This window comes from Coregonus clupeaformis, chromosome 2 (assembly GCF_020615455.1).
Source record: "Coregonus clupeaformis isolate EN_2021a chromosome 2, ASM2061545v1, whole genome shotgun sequence".
NCBI lineage: Eukaryota > Metazoa > Chordata > Actinopteri > Salmoniformes > Salmonidae > Coregonus > Coregonus clupeaformis.
In genome coordinates, this window is record NC_059193.1 from 25351542 (window position 1) to 25376985 (window position 25444).

At 46.9% G+C, this 25444-nt stretch overlaps 1 protein-coding gene across 5 annotated transcripts in view; it reads left to right on the top strand.

Moving 5' to 3' along the window:
• Positions 1 to 25444, top strand: part of LOC121532134 (phospholipid-transporting ATPase IG) — an 84000-nt gene that overhangs the window by 40748 nt on the left and 17808 nt on the right. For 4 of the 5 annotated variants that reach the window (XM_041837863.2, XM_041837885.2, XM_041837874.2 and 1 more), the window contains exons 4-23: positions 8772 to 8852; positions 9881 to 9988; positions 12513 to 12641; positions 12990 to 13078; positions 14116 to 14166; positions 14534 to 14598; positions 14712 to 14793; positions 15032 to 15182; positions 15411 to 15608; positions 17206 to 17376; positions 17820 to 18031; positions 18165 to 18236; positions 18355 to 18428; positions 18520 to 18623; positions 18900 to 19081; positions 22630 to 22896; positions 23180 to 23357; positions 23598 to 23700; positions 23994 to 24139; positions 24645 to 24704. In XM_041837863.2, the coding sequence (XP_041693797.1) occupies positions 8772 to 8852; positions 9881 to 9988; positions 12513 to 12641; positions 12990 to 13078; positions 14116 to 14166; positions 14534 to 14598; positions 14712 to 14793; positions 15032 to 15182; positions 15411 to 15608; positions 17206 to 17376; positions 17820 to 18031; positions 18165 to 18236; positions 18355 to 18428; positions 18520 to 18623; positions 18900 to 19081; positions 22630 to 22896; positions 23180 to 23357; positions 23598 to 23700; positions 23994 to 24139; positions 24645 to 24704 (2523 nt within the window). Of the gene's footprint in view, positions 1 to 8771; positions 8853 to 9880; positions 9989 to 12512; positions 12642 to 12989; positions 13079 to 14115; positions 14167 to 14533; positions 14599 to 14711; positions 14794 to 15031; positions 15183 to 15410; positions 15609 to 17205; positions 17377 to 17819; positions 18032 to 18164; positions 18237 to 18354; positions 18429 to 18519; positions 18624 to 18899; positions 19082 to 22629; positions 22897 to 23179; positions 23358 to 23597; positions 23701 to 23993; positions 24140 to 24644; positions 24705 to 25444 lie in introns of those variants that run through there. The other variant, XM_041837892.2, reaches the window with a different exon arrangement.

Here is a 25444-nt window from a genome sequence, read left to right on the forward strand (position 1 = left end):
AAGATGGGAGAACCTTCCAGAAGGACAACCATCTCTGCAGCACTCCACCAATCAGGCCTTTATGGTAGAGTGGCCAGACGGAAGCCACTCCTCAGTAAAAGGCACATGACAGCCCGCTTGGAGTTTGCCAAAAGGCACCTAAAGACTCTCAGACCATGAGAAACAAGATTCTCTGGTCTGATGAAACCAAGATTGAACTCTTTGGCCTGAATGCCAAGCGTCACGTCTGGAGGAAACCTGGCACCATCCCTACGGTGAAGGAAGGTGGTGGCAGCATCATGCTGTAGAGATGTTTTTCAGTGGCAGGGACTGGGAGACTAGCCAGGATCGAGAGAAAGATGAACGGAGCAAAGTACGAGATCCTTGATGAAAACCTCCTCCAGAGCGCTCAGGACCTCAGACTGGGGTGAAGGTTCACCTTCCAACAGGACAACGACCTTAAGCACACAGCCAAGACAACACAGGAGTGGCTTCGGGACAAGTCTCTGAATGTCCTTGAGTGGCCCAGCCAGAGCCTGGACTTGAACCCAATCGAACATCTCTGGAGAGATCTGAAAATAGTTGTGCAGCGACGCTCCCCATCCAACCTGACAGAGCTTGAGAGGATCTGCAGAGAAGAATGGGCCAAGTTTGTAGCGTCATACCCAAGAAGACTCGGGTATGACGAAACCCCTACCTGTCCCAGACCTGCTGTTTTCAACTCTTAATGATCGGCTATGAAAAGCCAACTGAGAGACCTGAGCCCTAGGACCATACGTCGGGACTACCGGCCGTGGTGACTCCTTGCTGTCCCCAGTCCGCCTGGCCTTGCTGCTATTCCAGTTTCAACTGTTCTGCCTGCGGTTATGGAACCCCTACCTGTCCCAGACCTGCTGTTTTCAACTCTTAATGATCGGCTATGAAAAGCCAACTGAGATTTATTCCTGATTATTATTTGACCATGCTTGTCACTTATGAACATTTTTGAACATCTTGGTATGGTTCTGTTATAATCTCCACCCGGCACAGCCAGAAGAGGACTGGCCACCCCTCATAGCCTGGTTCCTCTCTAGGTTTCTTCCTAGGTTTTGGCCTTTCTAGGGAGTTTTTCCTAGCCACCGTGCTTCTACACCTGCATTACTAGCTGTTTGGGGTTTTAGGCTGGGTTTCTGTACAGCACTTCGAGATATTAGCTGATGTACGAAGGGCTATATAAAATAAAATTGATTGATTGAATTGATTGATTCAACAAAGTACTAGCGTAAAGGGTCTGAATACTTATGTAAATGTGATATTTCCGTTTTTTATTTGTAATAAATGTGCAAACATTTGTAATTATGGGGTATTGTGTGTAGATTGATGGGGGTGGGGGACAATTTAATCCATTTTAGAATAAGGCTGTAACGTAACAAAATATGGAAAAAGTCAAAAGTTCGGAATACTTTCCGGATGCACTGTATGTAATTGATCTAACAGTAGATGTAATGTCCTACAAAAACATTCCATTGGTAGGCCTATATAGGCTGCTTAATGTATTCACCGCAAATGGCGCACTCCGCTCCATTTCGCCGGCACATCTCAATTACATACACCATAAAGTGGTGTTATTTCCTCAATATTGAGAGTTGTTGTGCCAATTTTTCTGCTCACATAAAGCTGAGACTTTTTAAAACAGTAGTTTTTAAAATTGTTACTTTTTGAAATGTTGCTCAACCGGCGTATGCATGCGCTGCCTTATCAGAATGCTTCTCTCCCTTCACTCTGTGCGCAAAGGGGGGGAGAGGGAGTGAGAGCCAGAAGTGAAACAGGGACGGACACTTTCGTTGCAAGAAGCAGCCGTTTAATGCACATTACTGTTGACCACATAATGGTTTTACAACCAAAAAAACTGCAGGAATGTTGTGTAGCCTAATCACTGAAACTACCGACCTAAGCAAAATTGCGTCAGTAAGAGGATAATATCGGTGTGTGTGTGTAATTTTCGGTTTATCGTCCCAGCTCTATTGTACGTATGTGTGTAAATATAGATTCAGTTCTACACTAAATCAAATCAAAATCAAATTGTATTGGTCACATACACATATATTTAGCAGATGTTATTGCGGGTGTAGCGAAATGCTTGTCTTCCTAGCTCCAACAGTCCAGTATAATCTAAGAATTCACAACAATACATACAGTGGGGAAAAAAAGTATTTAGTCAGCCACCAATTGTGCAAGTTCTCCCACTTAAAAAGATGAGAGAGGCCTGTAATTTTCATCATAGGTACACGTCAACTATAACAGACAAAATGAGGAAAAAAAATCCAGAAAATCACATTGTAGGATTTTTAATGAATTTATTTGCAAATTATGGTGGAAAATAAGTATTTGGTCAATAACAAAAGTTTCTCAATACTTTGTTATATACCCTTTGTTGGCAATGACACAGGTCAAACGTTTTCTGTAAGTCTTCACAAGGTTTTCACACACTGTTGCTGGTATTTTGGCCCATTCCTCCATGCAGATCTCCTCTAGAGCAGTGATGTTTTGGGGCTGTCGCTGGGCAACACGGACTTTCAACTCCCTCCAAAGATTTTCTATGGGGTTGAGATCTGGAGCAGGCCACTCCAGGACCTTGAAATGCTTCTTACGAAGCCACTCCTTCGTTGCCCGGGCGGTGTGTTTGGGATCATTGTCATGCTGAAAGACCCAGCCACGTTTCATCTTCAATGCCCTTGCTGATGGAAGGAGGTTTTCACTCAAAATCTCACGATACATGGCCCCATTCATTCTTTCCTTTACACCGATCAGTCGTCCTGGTCCCTTTGCAGAAAAACAGCCCCAAAGCATGATGTTTCCACCCCCATGCTTCACAGTAGGTATGGTGTTCTTTGGATGCAACTCAGCATTCTTTGTCCTCCAAACACGACGAGTTGAGTTTTTACCAAAAAGTTATATTTTGGTTTCATCTGACCATATGACATTCTCCCAATCCTCTTCTGGATGCACTCTAGCAAACTTCAGACGGGCCTGGACATGTACTGGCTTAAGCAGGGGGACACGTCTAGCACTGCAGGATTTGAGTCCCTGGCGGCGTAGTGTGTTACTGATGGTAGGCTTTGTTACTTTGGTCCCAGCTCTCTGCAGGTCATTCACTAGGTCCCCCCGTGTGGTTCTGGGATTTTTGCTCACCGTTCTTGTGATCATTTTGACCCCACGGGGTGAGATCTTGCGTGGAGCCCCAGATCGAGGGAGATTATCAGTGGTCTTGTATGTCTTCCATTTCCTAATAATTGCTCCCACAGTTGATTTCTTCAAACCAAGCTGCTTACCTATTGCAGATTCAGTCTTCCCAGCCTGGTGCAGGTCTACAATTTTGTTTCTGGTGTCCTTTGACAGCTCTTTGGTCTTGGCCATAGTGGAGTTTGGAGTGTGACTGTTTGAGGTTGTGGACAGGTGTCTTTTATACTGATAACAAGTTCAAACAGGTGCCATTAATACAGGTAACGAGTGGAGGACAGAGGAGCCTCTTAAAGAAGAAGTTACAGGTCTGTGAGAGCCAGAAATCTTGCTTGTTTGTAGGTGACCAAATACTTATTTTCCACCATAATTTGCAAATAAATTCATTAAAAATCCTACAATGTGATTTTCTGGATTTTCTTTTCTCAATTTGTCTGTCATAGTTGACGTGTACCTATGATGAAAATTACAGGCCTCTCTCATCTTTTTAAGTGGGAGAACTTGCACAATTGGTGGCTGACTAAATACTTTTTTTCCCCACTTTACATCTAAAAGAAAGAATGGAATTAAGAAATGTATAAATATTAGGATGTGCAATGTCGGAATGGCATTGACTAAAATACAGTATATACAAATGAAATGAGTAAAGCAGTATGTAAACATTATTGAAGTGACCAGTGATTCCATGTCTATGTACATAGGGCAGCAGCCTCTAAGGTGCAGGGATGAGTAACCGGGTGGTAGCCGGCTAGTGATGGCTATTTAACAGTCTGATGGCCTTGAGATAGAAGCTGTTTTTCAGTCTCTCGGGCCCAGCTTTGATGCACCTGTACTGACCTCGCCAGCTGGATGATAGCGGGGTGAACAGGCAGGGGCTCGGGTGGTTGATGTCCTTGATTTATCTTTTTGGCCTTCCTGTGACATCGGGTGCTGTAGGTGTCCTGGAGGGCAGGCAGTGTGATGCGTTGGGCAGACTGCACCACCCTCTGGAGAGCCCTGTGGTTGCGGGTCGTGCAGTTGCCGTACCAGGCGGTGATACAGCCCGACAGTATGCTCTCAATTGTGCATCTTTAAACGTTTTTGAGGGTCTTAGGGGCCAAGCAAAATTTCCTCAGCCTCCTGATGTTGAAGAGGTGCTGTTATGCCTTCATCACCACACTGTCTGTGTGGGTGGACCATTTCAGATTGTCAGTGATGTGTACACTGCACTCCCACTGCTGTTTCCTGAAGTCCACGATCAGCTCCTTCGTTTTGTTGACATTGAGGGAGAGGTTATTTTCCTGGCACAACTCCGCCAGGGACCTCACCTCCTCTCTAGGTTGTCTAGTCATTGTTGGTAATCAGGCCTACTACTGTTGTGTCGTCTGCAAACTTGATGATTGAGTTGGAGGCGTGCATGGCCACGCAGTCATGGGTGAACAGGGAGTACAGGAGGGGGCTGAGCACTCACCCTTGTGGGGCCCCTGTGTTGAGGATCAGCGAAGTGGAGGTGTTGTTTCCTACCTTCACCACCTGGGGGCGGCCCGTCTGGAAGTCCAGGACCAAGTTGCACAGGGCAGGATTCAGACACAGGGCTCTGAGCTTAATGATGAGCTTGGATGGTACTATGGTGTTGAAGGCTGAGCTATAGTCAATGAATAGCATTCTTACATAGGTATTCCTCATGTCCAGATGGGATAGGGCCGAGTGCAGTGCGATGGTGATTTAATCGTCTGTGGATCTATTAGGGTGGTATTCAAATTGAAGTGGGTCTAGGGTGTCAGGTATGGTAGAGGTGATATGATCCTTAACTAGCCTCTCAAAGCACTTCATGATGACAAGTGAGTGCTACGGGGCGATAGTAATTTAGTTCAGTTACCTTTGCTTTCTTGGGTACCGGAACAATGGTGGACATATTGAAGCAAGTGGGGACAGCAGACTGGGATAGGGAGAGATTGAATATGTCCGTAAACATTCCAGCCAGATGGTCTGCACATGCTCTGAGGACGCGGCTAGGGATGCCGTCTGGACTGACAGCCTTGCGAGGGTTAACACGCTTAAATGTCTAGCTCAATTCGGCCACGGAGAATGAGAGCCCACAGTCCTTGGGAGTGGGCTGCGTCGGTGGCACTGTGTTATCCTCAAAGCGGGCGAAGAAGGTGTTTAGGGTGTCCGCGACGTGGCTGGTTTTCCCTTTGTAATCCGTGATTGTCTATAGACCCTGCCACAGACGTCTCGTGTCTGAGCCGTTGAATTGCTACTCCACTTTGTCTCTCTACCGACGTTTTGCCTGTTTGATTACCTTACAGAGGGAATAACTACAATGTTTGTATTCGACCACCTTGCCATGGTTGAATGCGTTGGTTTGTTTTTGCACGAATGCTGCCATCTATCCACAGTTTCTGGTTTGGGTAGGTTTTAATAGTCACAGTGGGAACAACATCCCCTATACACTTCTTGATGAACTCTGTCCGTGTATACATCAATGTTATTCTCAGAGGCTACCCGGAAGATATCCTAGTCCGCGTGATCAAAACAATCTTGAAGCATGGGATTCCGATTGGTCAGACCAGCGTTGAATAGACCTTAGCACGGGTACTTCCTGTTTGAGGTTCTGCCTAATAGGAAGGGAAGAGCAAAAAGGAGTCGTGATCTGATTTTCCGAAAGAGGGAGGGGTAGGGCCTTGTAGGCATCCCGGAAGGGGGAGTAACAGTAGTGGAGCATTTTTGCAGCATGAGTACTACAGTCTATTTGTTTGTAGAACTTCGGTAGCGTTTTCCTCAAATTTGCTTTGTTCAAATCCCCAGCTACAATAAATGCGGCCTCAGGATATGTGGTTTCCAGTTTGCACAAAGTCCTGTGTAGATCCTTGAGGGGGGGGGGGGTGTATGTATGAACAAAGGATCCAATTCGGGAAGGTCATATTCCTGGTCGTAATGCTTTTGAGTTACCGCCGCTCTGATATCCCAAAATTATTTCTGGCTGTATGTAATAAAACAAAAAAACGTTCTGGGCTAATAATGTAAGAAATAACACACAAAAAAACAAAATACTACAAAGTTGCTTAGGAGCTAGAAGCAGAGCTGCCATGTCTGTCAGCGCCAATATGCGGTCATCTTTTATTTCTGCACGATGTCACTGATTTAAAGCCTTGAATCTAATAGGGACCTCACTGTCACCACTGGTCATCTAGCTAGCCACTTAGCCAGCAGGGTTGCATCGGTTTCCATTAGACTAGAGCTAGCTAGGTAGCTAACGCTAGCTGATTATCATAAAGCAGCCTATGCTGACTGTCGCTAGCATGCTAACATTAGCTAGCTAGCTAAAGATCAAGCAAATCAAAATCAAGCAAATGGTACTGAACTCATGACAAAATCATGTTTTGACATTGTAGTGGCTATGTTTTTGTTGTTTGTTTTTTTGCTTAGTGACATTGCAAATATCATATTTTTGCCATTTAACTCTGATTGAACTACCGGCATGTATCTAATCTGGTTTCGGCATCAGAATTTGTTCAGAAGTCCCAAATTCCCGTGAGATACTCTGAGAATTTGCTTACTCACGGATACGGAGCTTCACAAATAGAAGATCCGGTCATTGTTTAGGAGGCACTCCCTATATCATTTTGACAATTCAATGTACTTAGGGGGGAAGCTTAGGTTATGGACGCGCCGCCTATGTCTGTAGCGCTTGTGATGGAGTTTTCCAAACAAATGGCCACTGGGTTTATGCATAAAATCATGATTCTGCCAGGTAGGCTACTTTGTACTTGCCTTTTAATTGCATTTCCATCTACCCGAAGACGGTTAGGCTATCTGGCATCGCTAAGGGCTACACAAGGTGGTAGATATATATAGGCCCTACACCCACTGCACACACACACAGGGGCATTCACATTACTGTGTGAATTAATCATGATAATAAAAAAGCAAATTGTGAAACAAAAACGAACAAGCCCAGGTAAAAAAATGTCACTGCTACCCCTGCGACCAATTTAAAAATGTCTTTCACTGCCAGTCAAATTGTTGCAATTGCAGCTGTTTTGGTCGCATTATCAAACCGTGATATGTGTGTGGGCGTAGATGTTAGATATTGTTACATACACCGGTTAGGTTCAGTGAAATGTGTGGTTTTACAGGGTAACCCATAGTAGTATGGCGCCCGTGGAGCAAATTAGAGTTAAGTGCCTTGCTCAAGGGCACATCGACATATTTTTCACCTTGTCTGCTCGGGTATTCGAACCAGCGACCTTTCGGATACTGGCCCAACGCTCTAACTGCTAGGCTTGCTGCCACCCTGCGTATGAGAGCGGAAGAGAGAGGCTGTGTTAGTGAGGAAGCAGCCTGTTCCTCATTGTCAGTCCTCTCTCAGGAAAGCAGGAGAACACCAGAGAGAGAGGGCTCACATGTCTCCTGCTCCTGCCTCAGCGGATGCCTATCTGACAGCTTGTACTGCTCATGCTCCGAATGACAAATAAGAGCCACTCTGTGCGCACTCGTGTGCGTGTGCAGTTATGTGCGTGTGTGTTCCTTAACAAAGGCCACTTGCTCAGTGGGAGCCCCGGTGCTGAGAGCCTCTTGCGTGCTGCAGGATCAGGGGAGCGGGGGTAAAATCTGCCTTGTGACAGCATTAAGAGGGTACACAGCACATTCTCTCTCACACACACACACACACACACACACAATTGAACAATCGTTGCGTGTTTTTGGGGGCAGTTTTTGCTGGTAAGCTTTTGGCTCGTAGCTCCAGTCAGGTGGTGCTGCTGAGCCTCTGGTTGTTTGGGATTACCTGATTGGCCCTGTGCAGGCATGCTCATTAGTGGTTCATGTTCCTGTACACACACACACGCCAGATTCCCGTACAACCCCTGGCCTGCGGTCCAGCACTGCTCTCAGCATCCCAGCAGGAGAGGAGAGCTTGCTTAGTGGTCTGAGACGTTGGCACCAGCACCAGTCAGGCAGCAGGCACCAGCCCCCGTGTGTGCAGATTAAGTACGACCGTGGCCCTGGCCCACTTGATTAGATGTCCTGCAGGTCCAAGCTGCTTTGGTTCTCCTCCCAATCTGTCTCGGTATGAAATGTCTCATGCCCCTCTGTTGGACAGAGCGATTAGGCACTGTGGAGCTGGGACTGCTCGCTCGCTCACTCGCGCTCGCACACACACACACACACACACACACACACACACACACACACACACACACACACACAAAATACAACCTGTATTGATGTGGTAGTGCCTGCTGAACCTTAACCACAGTACACCATGTGATTGAGGAATCTGTAGTAACTTGTCCAATGCTATTATGTTTCCCATACAATGTATTCTCGTCTAAGAAATGGCCATGGAAATGACTCCTTCACTGAACCACTCCTGAGACAGTGTTGTCTGCATTAACTACGTTGTAGGCTAGATAATCATTAACACTATGACTAGATCATAAAAGTCGTATCTACATTTAATAGATAGGCTACCATTTACAATTAGTCGATAAGGGTTATTAAAGCTATTAGTAAATGAGTGTCTTATCTTATAAGACTTTATGATCGAGATTTTGTATAGTCCATGAAGTGTCTGGTGTTCTCTCCTACAGGTGATCGTAGACACCCCCACCAGCCCAGTCACTAGTGGCCTACCCCTGTTCTTTGTCATCACTGTCACAGCCATCAAACAGGTAAGAAACAGCAGCAATGTCCCCTTTGACCTCACTGTCCCCCCCATAGATGTGGAATTACTAGAACAGGCATCCCCATTCTCAGGGGCTTTTCACATTCTAGTAACTCTACTTCTGTGGCCCCCACATAGCCTCTCCATGTATCTCTTCACCACCTCTCTTCTCTCTAAATTACTCCCTTTCCTTTAAAAGCAAAATTTTTGGGGGGTGAAATATTGAATCATTGCAAATGCTTTATTGGTTTTGTCATAGCCAAAGTAATGCTGGCTTTGCGATGCAATGGCGATTTTAAAAGTCGAAGGGGAAAGTTGTCTGCGAACATGACCAAACGGTGAGATAGTCGCTCGTATAGAAACAAATGATCAGGGGAGTGTCTCATTTCTGCTGAAGCGTGTCCCAGCTTTTAGATGTATTGTTTTAGGGATTGGCTTTTCTGGTGGCCTGCTGCTAGGGCTTTTTGAAATGCACAATGGAGGGTGGACTTTTCAAAAAGATATATGGGACACATTGATAGCGGCTAGCGATGCTGCTGCTGCCTTTAGCCAGGCTTTGAAGTGGGACACCTGGGGAGGCTCTGAAGACTGGGTTAGGTGAGCCCTGCAGTCAGTCCCTTACTAAAAGGACACTCATCTCTCTCTCCTCCCTCCCTCTCTGTCCATCCACCTACTACCCATTATTCCCTCCTTCTGTTTCCTCCCTGCATCATCCCTCCCCCCTCTCTCTCTGGCATCTTTCTTCCTCTATCCCTCTTACCCCTGTTTCCCTGCCTTCTGGCACTGACGATCTGTTGACCCTCTCTTCATTTCCCCTTTCACTTACCCTCTTCATCTTCTGCCCTCCCCTCTCTTCCTCTCCCTCTTCTCTCTCCTCCACTCTTCTATCTTTCTCTCCCTCTCTTCTCTTCCCTTCCTCTCTCTTCTCTTCCCTTCCTCTCTCTTCTCTCCCTCTCTCTTCTCCCCCTCTTCCTTTCTCCCTCTTACTCCTCTTCTCTCTCCTCCCCTCTCTTCCTCTCTCCCTCCGTCTCTCAGGGCTATGAGGACTGGCTGCGGCACAAGGCAGATAATGAGGTGAATAAGTACCTGGTGACGGTGCTGGAGGACGGCCGGAGAGCACGCAAGGAGAGCGAGAAGATCAAGGTACCTTTTAGCAAGCTGCGCCTCGGCCAAGTTCCCTGGAAATAAATATCCCCTTTGGGACACGGGGGTCGGGAGGGAGAGGTAGTTGGCATCTTGGCATGTTCTTGTAAGTCTGTACTGTACGGTACGGTAATCCCAAGTAGGTGATGCAGAATGGAGGAAGATGATGATACATTTTAGTCAAAACATTAAGGACACCTGCTCTTTCCGTGACATAGACTGACCAGGTGAATCCAGATGAAAGCTATGATCCCTTATTGATGTCACTTGTTACATCTACTTCAATCAGTGTAGATGAAGGGGAGGAGACAGGTTAAAGAAGGATTTTTAAGCCTTGAGACAATTGAGACATGGATTGTGTATGTGTGCCATTCAGAGAGTGAATGGGCAAGACAAAATACACTGCTCAAAAAAATAAAGGGAACACTAAAATAACACATCCTAGATCTGAATGAATGAAATAATCTTATTAAATACTTTTTTCTTTACATAGTTGAATGTGCTGACAACAAAATCACACAAAAATTATCAATGGAAATCAAATGTATCAACCCATGGAGGTCTGGATTTGGAGTCACCCTCAAAATTAAAGTGGAAAACCACACTACAGGCTGATCCAACTTTGATGTAATGTCCTTAAAACAAGTCAAAATGAGGCTCAGTAGTGTGTGTGGCCTCCACGTGCCTGTATGACCTCCCTACAACGCCTGGGCATGCTCCTGATGAGGTGGCGGATGGTCTCCTGAGGGATCTCCTCCCAGACCTGGACTAAAGCATCCGCCAACTCCTGGACAGTCTGTGGTGCAACGTGGCGTTGGTGGATGGAGCGAGACATGATGTCCCAGATGTGCTCAATTGGATTCAGGTCTGGGGAACGGGCGGGCCAGTCCATAGCATCAATGCCTTCCTCTTGCAGGAACTGCTGATACACTCCAGCCACATGAGGTCTAGCATTGTCTTGCATTAGGAGGAACCCAGGGCCAACCGCACCAGCATATGGTCTCACAAGGGGTCTGAGGATCTCATCTCGGTACCTAATGGCAGTCAGGCTACCTCTGGCGAGCACATGGAGGGCTGTGCGGCCCCCCAAAGAAATGCCATCCCACACCATGACTGACCCACCGCCAAACCGGTCATGCTGGAGGATGTTGCAGGCAGCAGAACGTTCTCCACGGCGTCTCCAGACTCTCTCACGTCCGTCACGTGCTCAGTGTGAACCTGCTTTCATCTGTGAAGAGCACAGGGCGCCAGTGGCGAATTTGCCAATCTTGGTGTTCTCTGGCAAATGCCAAACGTCCTGCACGGTGTTGGGCTGTAAGCACAACCCCCACCTGTGGACGTCGGGCCCTCATACCACCCTCATGGAGTCTGTTTCTGACAGTTTGAGCAGACACATGCACATTTGTGGCCTGCTGGAGGTCATTTTGCAGGGCTCTGGCAGTGCTCCTCCTGCTCCTCCTTGCACAAAGGCGGAGGTAGCAGTCCTGCTGCTGGGTTGTTGCCCTCCTACGGCCTCCTCCACGTCTCCTGATGTACTGGCCTGTCTCCTGGTAGCGCCTCCATGCTCTGGACACTACGCTGACAGACACAGCAAACCTTCTTGCCACAGCTCGCATTGATGTGCCATCCTGGATGAGCTGCACTACCTGAGCCACTTGTGTGGGTTGTAGACTCCGTCTCATGCTACCACTAGATTGAAAGCACCGCCAACATTCAAAAGTGACCAAAACATCAGCCAGGACGCATAGGAACTGAGAACTCGTCTGTGGTCACCACCTGCAAAACCAGTCCTTTATTGGGGGTGTCTTGCTAATTGCCTATAATTTCCACCTGTTGTCTATTCCATTTGCACAACAGCATGTGAAATTTATTGTCAATCAGTGTTGCTTCCTAAGTGGACAGTTTGATTTCACAGAAGTGTGATTGACTTGGAGTTACATTGTGTTGTTTAAGTGTTCCCTTTATTTTTTTGAGCAGTGTATTTAAGTGCCTTTGAACGTGGTATGGTAACAGGTGCCAGGTGCACTGGTTTGTGTCAAGAACTGCAATGCTGCTGGGTTTTTTATGCTCAACAGTTTCCCATGTTTATCAAAAATGGTCCACTACCCAAAGGACATCCAGCCAACTTGACACAACTGTGGGAAGCATTGGAGTCAACATGGGCCAGCATCCCTGTGGAATGCTTTTGACACCTTGTAGTCCGTGCCCCGACAAATTGTGGCTGTTGAGGTGTTGTTAATGTTTTGTACACTGTGTAGATTCACAATGCTTTGATGTCGAACTTCAATGTCCAAACCAAGCCCAATCCCAAATCGACCCCTAGACCTCCCTGTGCACTTTTGGAAATCTGAGAAGATTTGACAGGTGTAAGCAATTTGGTTACAGCTCCAACTTGCCATCTGATAGGCTAGGACGTGGAAGTGTCACCATTGCTTATACCAAACAAATCCTTTCAGAGATCCACAAGAGCCTAGGGACTATGGGTGGATCTGTATGGACCTGATGTATTCTGTTGTTCCTCTAGGTTGGTGATGTGCTGGAGGTGGTGGAGGATGAGACCTTTCCCTGTGACCTCATTCTGCTGCAGTCCAGCCGGGAGGACGAGACCTGCTTTGTCACCACGGCCAGTCTAGACGGGGAGTCCAACCATAAGGTGGAGTGCTGCTACTGTAACAGTAGAATCACAGTGTCATTGAGACGTATCATCATGGCAGACGTGTGGTCTTTGGGGGCTATGGCATCGCTTTCAATCTACCATTACTCCCTTCCTCTCCATCACTCTTCACTCAAATCCAGCAACGGTGTGTGTGTGTGTGTGTGTGTTTGTGTCTGACTGCCTGTGTGTGTGTCTGCTTGTCTGTGTGTGTGCCTGCCTGTGTGTGCGCACGCATGTGACTACGCATGTGTATGTATCCTTAAGTGTGTTTTTAGAGAGCTGCAGTGATGACCTGAAATATTTGGCACTCGCTCACTCTCTCTCTCCTCGATCTGTCTCTCTTAGACACACTACACAGTGCCAGACACAGAGAAGAACCTAGAGTCTCTCAGCGCCACCATCGAGTGCGAGCAGCCGCAGCCTGACCTCTACAAGTAGGCTATTAGGCTATGAATCCTCCTCGCACATTTCTTCCTTAGAGATCTGAGTAGGAGTTCTGATCTAGCATCAGTCCCCCCCACCCCGCCCCGTTCATACAATTTTGATCTAGAAGTTAAAACTGATCGTAGACTGATCGTTTGTGAATCTGGTCCCTGGACCGTAAAAGCATGTGCACACTGGTTTTACTTTAGTGTTTAGTCAGTTGAATCAACTGTCAATTAGGATGACATTTTAATAGCTGCAGTGTCATTACGTTGAGTGTTGGCAGGCTATAATCTTACTAGATCTAGCTCTCTGACATATTGTTATGAGAGATGTTAGACTGTTAGGAAACCTGATTTGTGGAAGAGACTGGCCAGGAATTTAAGGGAAAGTTCAGTTAGATTTGGCCCAAGCTGAGGAACAGACCCAGTTGTTTGCACAGCTGTATCCGCTCCGGAGACCTAGTGGTTTGGCGCCACCTATGGTCAAGGAGCTGCCATTACAGGACAGTTGGCTGCCAGACATCAGTGACGTCCTAATGAAGACGCCAGATGCTGCTCCTTTTCACAATCAATAAAACAGAGTTGTGGTGCTGTCGGACAAACCACCAGTCATTAGCTCGCTCTTAATTGGTGCAGTCCCTGCAAAGTCCTGGTGGTCAGCATATGGTGTTGTGGTTTAGTTTTACGTCTGATTAGTTCCTGTGCTGCTGCTGGTATTATTCATCAGTGTCTGTTTCTTTTCTAATATCAGAAGATATTCACACTGACATTTTCTAACCCATTACACAGTTAATTCAATTCAGGTTCATCGTGAGATGCACATCACAGGAGGCTGGTGGCACCTTAACTGGGGAGGTAATGACTGGAGCGCAATTGGTGGAATGGTATAAAATACATCAAACACATGGTTTTCCTGGTGTTTGATGCCATTCCATCCGTTCCGGACCTTATTATGAGCCGTCCTCCCCTCAGCAGCCTCCTGTGGTGTACATGTATGTTACCGTTATTGGGTGGGGTAGTGCACTGATGAGTGTCTGTGTCTATAGATTTGTGGGGCGAATGCACATCTACAGGAACGACCAGGAACCTGCTGTGAGGTAAGAGTGCTCACCACACCCCTATTGGTTCCTCTCAGCCCTACTTCCCCTTCCTCCTGTACATCAGTCTTAAAAAAGAACTAAAAGCACAGTTGCTTAAGCATTACCATCAAATCATTATTTCATTGATCCATAACGCCAAACGAGCATTAAAGTGAAGCTGGACCTGGCACAGACTCAGGGCAGCGCTTAGAAAGCGCTCTCGGAAGCATTTGTCACCGGCCCGCTTATAAAAAATGTTTTGTGTCCTATCCATTGAGAGTAGTAGGCATTTTAGAGATTGCTAGTTTGCCACTATAAGACAAGGGTACTGTCTTGGTGTTTTGGAAGGTTTGTGACAGTATTTTCTCTGTGTGGGGTTCCTCAGATCTTTGGGTCCAGAGAATCTCCTCTTGAAAGGTGCTACCTTGAAGAATACTCAGAAGATATATGGTGAGTTACAGGATATTGTTTAATGCAATTGAGGGTTTGAATGATCCTCAGTGCTGGTGTCAGCATGTGAGACTATCCTGACATCTGTCTCTCTCTCTATGTCTCTCCTCTAGGTGTGGCAGTTTACTCAGGCATGGAGACCAAGATGGCTCTGAACTACCAGGGGAAGTCCCAGAAGCGCTCTGCGGTGGAGAAGTAAGGGGGGTCGAAGAGAATTACAGAAAAGGAGAAGCAGATCATTGAATGAGGGACTTTAATTGGTGTTTAGCCACAGGGGAACAACAATCAATTGAATGACGCTGGGGTAGTTAAAGTCGATTTAGGTGTCCATTCACATTGATATCAGAGGGATATATAGATAGTAGCTGTTTCACACATTGGATGTATATTTTCAGTGTTGCTAATGGAAGATTGGTTATTACTCCTGTTTCAGGTCTATCAATTCCTTCCTGCTGGTGTACCTGTGTATCCTGGTGAGCAAGGCCCTGGTGTGCACCACGCTCAAGTATGTGTGGCAGAGCCGACCAGGCCAGGACGAGCCCTGGTACAACCAGAAGACGCAGAAGGAGAAAGATACCAACCTGGTGAGGCCTTCACTCTGCTAACAAGACTTTACACAGATGCTCAAATACAGTATAGCACCTTGTAACGCACACTCAAATACAACTTAACACCTTATGAGCCTAGTTCATTGACCAAGAGTCACAATACACCAATTGCACTTAGCACTGCATTATCAGTGTGAGCCTGTTTTTTCTCAAAGGGCTCTGGAAGTGTATTTTAACCCTGTGTTCCCTCCTCTCTCCCCCTAGTACCTGAAGATGTTTACTGACTTCCTGTCGTTCATGGTGCTGTTCAACTTCATCATCCCCGTGTCCATGTACGTGACGGTGGAGATGCAGAAGTTCCTGGGCTCCTTCTTCATCACTTGGGACAAGGACTTCTTCGACCCTGAGATCCAGGAAGGGGCTCTGGTCAACACCTCCGACCTCAACGAGGAGCTGGGACAGGTTGGGGATTAATGATATGAAGCTAGTGTTGATAAGACCATAACCACTTCCCCAAAGGAGATTTCTTTGGTCATGGTAACCCTAGTTTACATGCCAGACTCCCACTGAAGTGTTGTTACATACATTTGGCCAGATATCCAGATATCCACCCTGTATGAATACTTTGAAAAGGCATCCTATGTACTGTAATGTACCGTAATTTTCAGACTATAAGCCGCGCCTTTTTTCCCATATTTCGACCCTGCGGCTTATATAACGGTGCGGCTAATCTATGGATTTTTACAGCTAACGGCCACTAGAAGACCTCCTAAATCTATGGATTTTACAGGTTACAGTCCACCAACTTTAACTCTATGGGCTCTATGACCGGTCCACGCCCCCCACCTTTAAGCGGCGGGCTCCAGCAGGAAAAGCTGGAGGCCGTAAAAGAGTGAGACAGGTAGCGCGCAAAAGTAAAAGTGGAACCAAGAGTGGTACGAGAGACAGAACGAGAGACCGAACGAGAGCAAGACAGACAGACATTACGAGAGCGAGACAGTTTGTGCAAAGGAAGTTTTCATGCACAAACCCTCATTATGGAAAACAAACGTAGAAATGCATATGATGCAGCTTTTAAGTTAAAGGCAGTCAATCTGGCTGTAAAAGAAGGAAATAGAGCTGCTGCACGTAGCCTTGGCATCAATGAGTCAATGGTGAGACGTTGGAGACGCCAGCGGGAACAACTGTCTCAATGCAAAAAGTCAAAAAAAGCTTTCATATGGTAATTAAACATTAAAACACCTGCGGCTTATAGTCCAGTGCGGCTTATATATGTATACATCATTCAATTTAGCTGCTGCGGCTTATACTCCGGTGCGCCTTATAGTGCGGAAAATACGGTACTTCAGTTACCCAGTCATGTTAGATCAGTGATTACCTCAAGGGGAAGAGATACAAACAAGGCCATAGGTTTTGATAGGCTGTGTTTACACAGGCAGCCCAAATCGTATTCCCCTCCCCCCACTAATTTGTCTTTTAAATAATCAGATCAGATTTTTTGCCCAATAATTGGGCAAAAGATCTGAATTGTGCTGCCTGTGTAAACGCAGCCATAGAGGTCCAGGGCCTCTTTTCTCTTAGCCCGAGTCTTTGGTGGAGTGAGATGACCCAAAATGAACAACACACCTCAAATTTCAGAATATGAAATGGTCTAACTGGTCCTAATAGGACTTGATTGGCTGTGCCTTCCTGACTTCTTTTTACTGAACCTCCAACTCAAACAGTGGCGTCGTAGATCAGTCACATTCGGTTTGCCAGATGATTACTTCAATTAAAGGTGACGATTCATTAAACTAGATTTATGCGTTGTAACTCTGTCAGGGATTAATTGCCCATTATTGTTCGCAGCCATTAATTGCGGCAAGTGTTTTTTTACAACCCTGGAAGAGAGTCTCATGCTTGAAACGCACTATAGGGCCAGACCCGAGCCGTACTGTGCTGGCTCAGATGTTTTCCATTCCAGCATGGTATCCAGGCCAGCCCAGTACAGCTTGGCTCGGCTCAATAGTGTTTTGACGGGTATTAGTCTGACCCTGCAGTTTCACCTTGTCTCCCCTAGGTGGAGTACGTGTTCACGGACAAGACGGGCACGCTGACCCAGAACAACATGGAGTTCATCGAGTGCTGCATTGACGGCTTCCAGTACAAGTACGCCGACTCAGGCACCGAGCTAGACGGCTTCTGTGTCACAGATGGACCCGTGAGCATGCTGCAGCAGAAGGCTGGCAAGGTGGGTGACTGTCACCGACTGGTTATCTGCCCCTTCAGGCATTCCAGTCAGGCATGCCAACATATTGGCATCAGATGGCCCAGTGTGCTGGTGGAACCACAGAGATCACATATGATAACAAGCGTCACACGTGTGTACTCTGGCCTGATCACATGTAGTGTGCTACATAACCGGTGACAGATCCAGTGAGATTAATGGGGCCAGCAGTTTGTACTCCCGTCTGTTTTCCTCTGTGTGCTACCTGTGTCATTGAATCCCATAGAGACGGAGGTTGTTAGGTACTAATAATGTTAGCTGTTACTATGTCGTAGAAAAAACGTTTTGCAACAGAGAAAAAGTTCAGGTAGGTCCATCCCCGTTTCGACCTGTTTGCATTGGTTCATAGTGAATACACCCCTGGTAAATAGCACACTGTAAAATAAGTAACGTGTGTGTGTTTTCAGGAGAAGGAGGAGCTGTTCCTGCGGGCTCTGTGTCTGTGCCACACGGTGCAGGTGAAGGAGTCTACGGGTCAGGGGGAGGGAGTAGGAGACGGTGTAGAGGATCAGGTGGACGGTGTCCTAGGGCTGGACGGAGAGATGGTCCACCCTGCAGACCTCAGGGGCTTCATCGCCTCCTCACCCGACGAGGTGGCACTGGTCAAGGGAGCCATGAAGTAAGGGACAAGGGCTGAGCGATCAGTCAACTTTTATTAATCAATCCATCCAGCAAAAAAGCCAATTCACTTTTATAAGGGGACTTGGTTTGTTGAATCAGTACTGCTCACTTGTCTTTGTTGCCATTTACAGGTACGGTTTCACATTCCTTGGTATGGAGAGCAAGAACATGAGAGTGATGAACAGAAACAACGATGTTGAGACGTAAGTCATCGTATAACAAGTTGTTAAATATGTGATTTCTAGTAGTCTTTTTTTTGGGGGGGGGGGTCGTATAGAAAGTTCTCATTTGTTGGGTTCACGTTGGCTTCTGAACTTGCAGGTACGAGCTGCTTCATGTGTTGAACTTTGACCCGGTGCGAAGGCGTATGAGTGTGATAGTCCGAACCAAATCAGGTAACGCTGCAATTACCTCTCATGTCACTGCCTTGTCTCTGTCCTGTGTTGACTCCTGTCCCTAATCTGCCTGGCTGTGTTGGTTGCTCAGGGGACACCATGCTGTTCTGTAAGGGGGCCGATTCCTCCATCTTCCCCCGTGTAAGGCAGGAGGAGGTGGACAGGATACGCATGCACGTGGAACGCAACGCTACGGTGGGTCACAGCAACCCCATCTGCTTCACTAACTTATGTTCATACAATGTGAATATAGTGTATGTCTGTGCACTTATGTCTCACGGTGCCCAGGGAGGCTGCCATTTTGTTTGTCTGTTCATTTAAGGTTCATGTTCAAGGTTCATGTTTATTTGCAATATGTAATAGGTACATTGGAAATGTAGTGTTCTCACATTCAGAAACCACATTATAAACGGCGAGAATGTGTTTGTGTGTGTGTGTTAACGTATTCTGTGTGTTCGTGCTACGTGTCAGGAGGGCTACCGGACGCTGTGTGTGGCCTACAAGCTGCTGAGCAGTGAGGAGTATGACCAGGCAGACGCAGGGCTGAGGGAAGCCAAGCTGGCCCTGCAGGACCGAGAAGAGAAACTCATGGCTGTCTATAACCAGGTGGAGACTGGGATGAGCCTGATCGGAGCTACCGCCGTGGAGGACAGGTGGGTGGACACAGTCACGTCAAGGTTAACTCAATCTGCGTCCCAAATGGCACCATATTAACCATATAGTGCACTACCCATAGGGCTCTGGTCAAAAGTAGTGCACTAAATAGGGAATAGGAGGCCATTTGGGGCACGGCCTTTCTTTTAGAAGTGAACCATAATGTGTTGAGGTCAAATCGTGTGTGTGCGTGAGAGTTGTATATATGTTTTTCTACAATATGAACTCAGTCATTCTGTCAAACAGACACATCTGTTCACTGACTCTCTCACACTTTTATTTTATTTTTTATTTATTTCACCTTTATTTAACCAGGTAAGACAGTTGAGAACAAGTTCTCATTTACAACTGCGACCTGGCCAAGATAAAGCAAAGCAGTGCGATAAAAACAACAACACAGAGTTACATATGGGGTAAACAAAACATAAAGTCAAAAATACCACAGAAAATACACTGCTCAAAAAAATAAAGGGAACACTTAAACAACACAATGTAACTCCAAGTCAATCACACTTCTGTGAAATCAAACTGTCCACTTAGGAAGCAACACTGATTGACAATAAATGTCACATGCTGTTGTGCAAATGGAATAGACAACAGGTGGAAATTATAGGCAATTAGCAAGACACCCCCAATAAAGGACTGGTTTTGCAGGTGGTGACCACAGACCACTTCTCAGTTCCTATGCTTCCTGGCTGATGTTTTGGTCACTTTTTAATGCTGGCGGTGCTTTCACTCTAGTGGTAGCATGAGACGGAGTCTACAACCCACACAAGTGGCTCAGGTAGTGCAGCTCATCCAGGATGGCACATCAATGCGAGCTGTGGCAAGAAGGTTTGCTGTGTCTGTCAGCGTAGTGTCCAGAGCATGGAGGCGCTACCAGGAGACAGGCCAGTACATCAGGAGACGTGGTGGAGGCCGTAGGAGGGCAACAACCCAGCAGCAGGACTGCTACCTCCGCCTTTGTGCAAGGAAGGAGCAGGAGGAGCACTGCCAGAGCCCTGCAAAATGACCTCCAGCAGGCCACAAATGTGCATGTGTCTGCTCAAATGGTCAGAAACAGACTCCATGAGGGCCCGACGTCCACAGATGGGGGTTACAGCCCAACACCGTGCAGGACGTTTGGCATTTGCCAGAGAACACCAAGATTGGCAAATTCGCCACTGGCGCCCTGTGCTCTTCACAGATGAAAGCAGGTTCACACTGAGCACGTGACGGACGTGAGAGAGTCTGGAGACGCCGTGGAGAACGTTCTGCTGCCTGCAACATCCTCCAGCATGACCGGTTTGGCGGTGGGTCAGTCATGGTGTGGGGTGGCATTTCTTTGGGGGGCCGCACAGCCCTCCATGAGCTCGCCAGAGGTAGCCTGACTGCCATTAGGTACCGAGATGAGATCCTCAGACCCCTTGTGAGACCATATGCTGGTTCCTCCTAATGCAAGACAATGCTAGACCTCATGTGGCTGGAGTGTGTCAGCAGTTCCTGCAAGAGGAAGGTATTGATGCTATGGACTGGCCCGCCCGTTCCCCAGACCTGAATCCAATTGAGCACATCTGGGACATCATGTCTCGCTCCATCCACCAACGCCACGTTGCACCACAGACTGTCCAGGAGTTGGCGGATGCTTTAGTCCAGGTCTGGGAGGAGATCCCTCAGGAGACCATCCACCACCTCATCAGGAGCATGCCCAGGCGTTGTAGGGAGGTCATACAGGCACGTGGAGGCCTCACACACTACTGAGCCTCATTTTGACTTGTTTTAAGGACATTACATCAAAGTTGGATCAGCCTGTAGTGTGGTTTTCCACTTTAATTTTGAGGGTGACTCCAAATCCAGACCTCCATGGGTTGATAAATTTGATTTCCATTGATAATTTGTGTGTGATTTTGTTGTCAGCACATTCAACTATGTAAAGAAAAAAGTATTTAATAAGATTATTTCATTCATTCAGATCTAGGATGTTATTTTAGTGTTCCTTTTATTTTTTTGAGCAGTGTATATATACAGTGTGTGCAAATGTAGCAAGTTATGGAGGTAAGGCAATAAATAGGCCATAGTGCAAAATATTTACTAATTAGTATTAACACTGGAATGATAGATGAGCAAGAGATGATGTGCAAATAGAGATCCTGGGGTGCAAATTAGCAAAATAAATAACAATATGGGGATGAGGTAGTTGGGTGGGCTAATTACAGATGGACTGTGTACAGGTGCAGTGATCGGTAAGCTGCTCTGACAACTGATGCTTAAAGATAGTGAGGGAGATAAGTCTCCAGCTTCAGAGATTTTTACAGTTCGTTCCAGTCATTGGCAGCAGAGAACTGGAAGGAATGGCGGCCAAAGGAGGTGTTGGCTTTGGGGATGACCAGTGAGATATACCTGCTGGAGTGCATACTACGGGTGGGTGGTGCTATGGTGACCAATGAGCTAAGATAAGGCGGAGATTTGCCTAGCAGTGATTTATAGATGGCCTGGAGCCAGTGGGTTTGGTGACGAATATGTAGTGAGGACCAGCCAACAAGAGCGTACAGGTCACAGTGGTGGGTAGTATATGGGGCTTTGGTGACAAAACGGATGGCACTGTGATAGACTACATCCAATTTGCTGAGTAGAGTGTTGGAGGCTATTTTGTAAATGACATCGCCGAAGTCAAGGATCGGTAGGATAGTCAGTTTTACGAGGGCATGTTTGGCAGCATGAGTGAAGGAGGCTTTGTTGTGAAATAGGAAGCCGATTCTAGATTTAACTTTGGATTGGAGATGCTTAATGTGAGTCTGGAATGTGAGTCACCGTCTCACTCACACACACACCGTCTCACTCACACACACACACACACACACACCGTCTCACTCACACCGTCTCACTCACACACATACTTACACCGTCTCACTCACACACACACATACACACACACACACACACACCGTCTCACTCACACACACACACCGTCTCACTCACACACACACACACACCGTCTCACTCACACACACACACCGTCTCACTCACTCACACACACACACCGTCTCACTCACACACACACACACACACCGTCTCACTCTCACACACACACACACCGTCTCACTCACTCACACACACACACACACACACACACCGTCTCACTCACTCACACACACACACACCGTCTCACTCACACACACACACACACACACACCATCTCACACACACTCACACACACACACACACACCGTCTCACACACACACACACACACACACCGTCTCACTCACACACACACGCACGTCTCACTCACTCACACACACACACACACACCGTCTCACTCTCACACACACACACACACACACACACACACACACACACACACACACACACACACACCATCACACACACACACCATCTCACACACACACCATCTCACACACACACGCTGCCGCTCAGCTTTCTCTCTCATCTGTTTGTCTCACTTACTCATGACTCATTCTCTCTGACACACCCCTTATCACCCTTTCACTGCAAACTGCCTCATCACTCCACCCCCCTCCCTCTTTCTCTTCCTCCCTCTGTCTCCAGGTTGCAGGAGGAGGCAGCAGAGACCATGGAGGCCTTGCAGGGAGCAGGCATGAAGGTGTGGGTGCTGACGGGGGACAAGATGGAGACGGCCAAGTCCACGTGCTACGCCTGCCGGCTGTTCCAGAGAGGTACAGAGCTGCTGGAGCTGACGGTGCGAACCCTGGATGACCCGGGGAGGAAGAGAGATGAGCGCCTGCATGAGCTGCTGCTAGACTACCACAAGAGGGCAGTGCAAGATGCCCCACCGGTCAAGGCTGGGGTCACCAGGTCAGTACTTAGTCAAGGGTTGGAGGTTGAAAGGAGGCAGTCATTTTAGTTAATTTATATGTTGCTACTGTTGTTAGTAGTTGTTAGCTGTTGTTAACAATTGGTAGTAAATTATGTTTTGAATGAGAATGTGTTGAATTATAAGTCTTACTCCTCTCCCAGAATTCTAATTGATGAAGCGAACACAACTGCGTACTAGGACTGGATTTGCGGTACAGTTTTGCTCTTGTTAGCGTTCTTGTGTCAAATCTAAACCCGTCTCTGCATTCTCTGTCCCTCCCAGGAGCTGGTCTTCAGCGAACCAGGACTACGGCTTCATCATAGATGGAGCCACTCTGTCGTTGGTGCTTAACTCCTCTTCTGACTCCAACTCCAGCCGCTACAAGAGTCTCTTCCTCCAGATCTGTCAGAACTGTACCACTGTCCTGTGCTGCCGTATGGCTCCCCTACAGAAGGCCCAGGTGAGTGACGTCAGAAGCGCTTACTGATAGATGAAGTAGATTAACTGTAGATGGCTACAGTAGTTAAAGGCTAACCAGGTGTGACAGTTAAGGTCTCGCGCAAAGGTTATTCACATCCTCAAAATCATTCTGTAATTTAACACATTACACCTGGTAATAATATTACAAATGTCTGCATCTGTGCATTTCGTTTTGAATGCAGAACCAAGTGGGATTTAATTCAAACTCTTTCTCCTATAGATAGTAAAGATGGTGAAGAACGCTAAAGGCAGCCCTATCACCCTCTCTATCGGAGATGGGGCCAACGATGTCAGTATGATCCTGGAGGCACACGTTGGCATCGGTAAGCCTCGGGACATCGGTAGACCTCCAAAGGCATTAGGCAGTGCCTTTTTTATGGGGTGGCAGGTAGCTTAGTGGTTAAGAGCGTTGTGCCAGTAACCGAAAGGTCGCTGGTTCTAATCCCGAGCCGACTAGGTGAAAAATCTGTCGACGTGCCCTTGAGCAAGGCACTTAACCCTAATTGCTCCTGTAAGTCGCTCTGGATAAGAGCGTCTGCTAAATGACTAAAATGTAAAATGTAATGTAATATCACATATTGTATTCTAATATTTTCCCTTGTCCTCCCTGTCTCAGGGATAAAGGGTAGAGAGGGTCGCCAGGCGGTGAGGAACAGTGACTATGCCATCCCTAAGCTCAAGCACCTGAAGAAACTGTTACTGGGACACGGGCATCTATACTACGTCCGCATCGCCCACCTGGTGCAATACTTCTTCTACAAGGTAGGGGGCAGCACAGACATTTGAGCGCCATAACGTGCTGTGCTTATGGTAACTGAGGATCATGATGATGTCACATCAGGTGAGGTCAAGGTTGGGTCATTGTTTGGAGCTATAACACCGAAACCTGTGTTGCTCCCAAACAAAGAGCAGTAGATATGAGGATTATTTGGGAGTGGGAGTGTGATGTATACAGCCAAGTCTTCTGATGTTGATGAAGGACAGTGATCAAGCTCATGTGATTTAGCTGACACCCGGACACCAAAACTCTTCACCACCAGAGGACATGGACATCAGTGGAGGCTGCTGACGGGAGGACGGCTCATAATAATTGCCAGAATGGAGTGAATGGAATGGTTTTCATGTGTTTGGTACCATTCCATTCGCTCAATTAAACTCCATTCCAGCCACTATTATGAGCCGTCCTCCCCTCAGCAGCCTCCACTGATGTCCATTGCCTTTTGATACGTCTAACCTCGGGCTCTTTCTCCCACTCTCTTGCTTACAGAACCTCTGCTTCATCTTACCTCAGTTCTTGTACCAGTTTTTCTGTGGATACTCCCAGCAAGTGAGTACCGGCCCGGGCCCTGCTGGTGCCCCCCCCCCTCCTCTCTCTGAGGTTCAAAGATGCTCTAAACTTGAAACGGCAGAGTACCCCATTGAACCGCAGCACCTTCTCCAGTCTACGCCCATACTCTTCCCCTCTGGTTGACCTGACCCTCCCTCTCTCCTCGATCTCCTGGAGTGGCTGCAGTATGATATATATGACATATAGTACATATGAAATCAAATTCTATTGGTCACATACACATATTTAGCAGATGTTATTGCGGATGTAGGAAAATGCTTGTGTTCCTAGCTCCAACAGTGCAGTAGTATCTAACAATTCACAACAATACACACATCTAAAAGTAAAAGAATGGAATTAAGAAATATATCAATATTAGGACGAGCAATGTCGGAGTGGCATTGACTAAAATACAGTATATACATATTATATCCACATTATATATATACTGGGTGACTAGGACATAGTACAGCCCCTTGGTTACACCAAGTAAGTCCTGGCCATATTAGCCAATGTGCCAAATTATTCATTCATTTGGCACATGTTTAGCTCAAGCAGGAGATGTTCCACATTTTCACATCCGAGTATACACAGCTAACTTGACCTGCTCTCTCAGGTCCATCTGTCTGTATATATCAAAGGATGGGTCTTCTGCATGTGGCCACACAGCAACAGGCTCAAGGCTATAGAGCCCTCTTGCTGTGGAGCTAGTGTGTGTGTGTGTGTGTGTGCATGCTCTC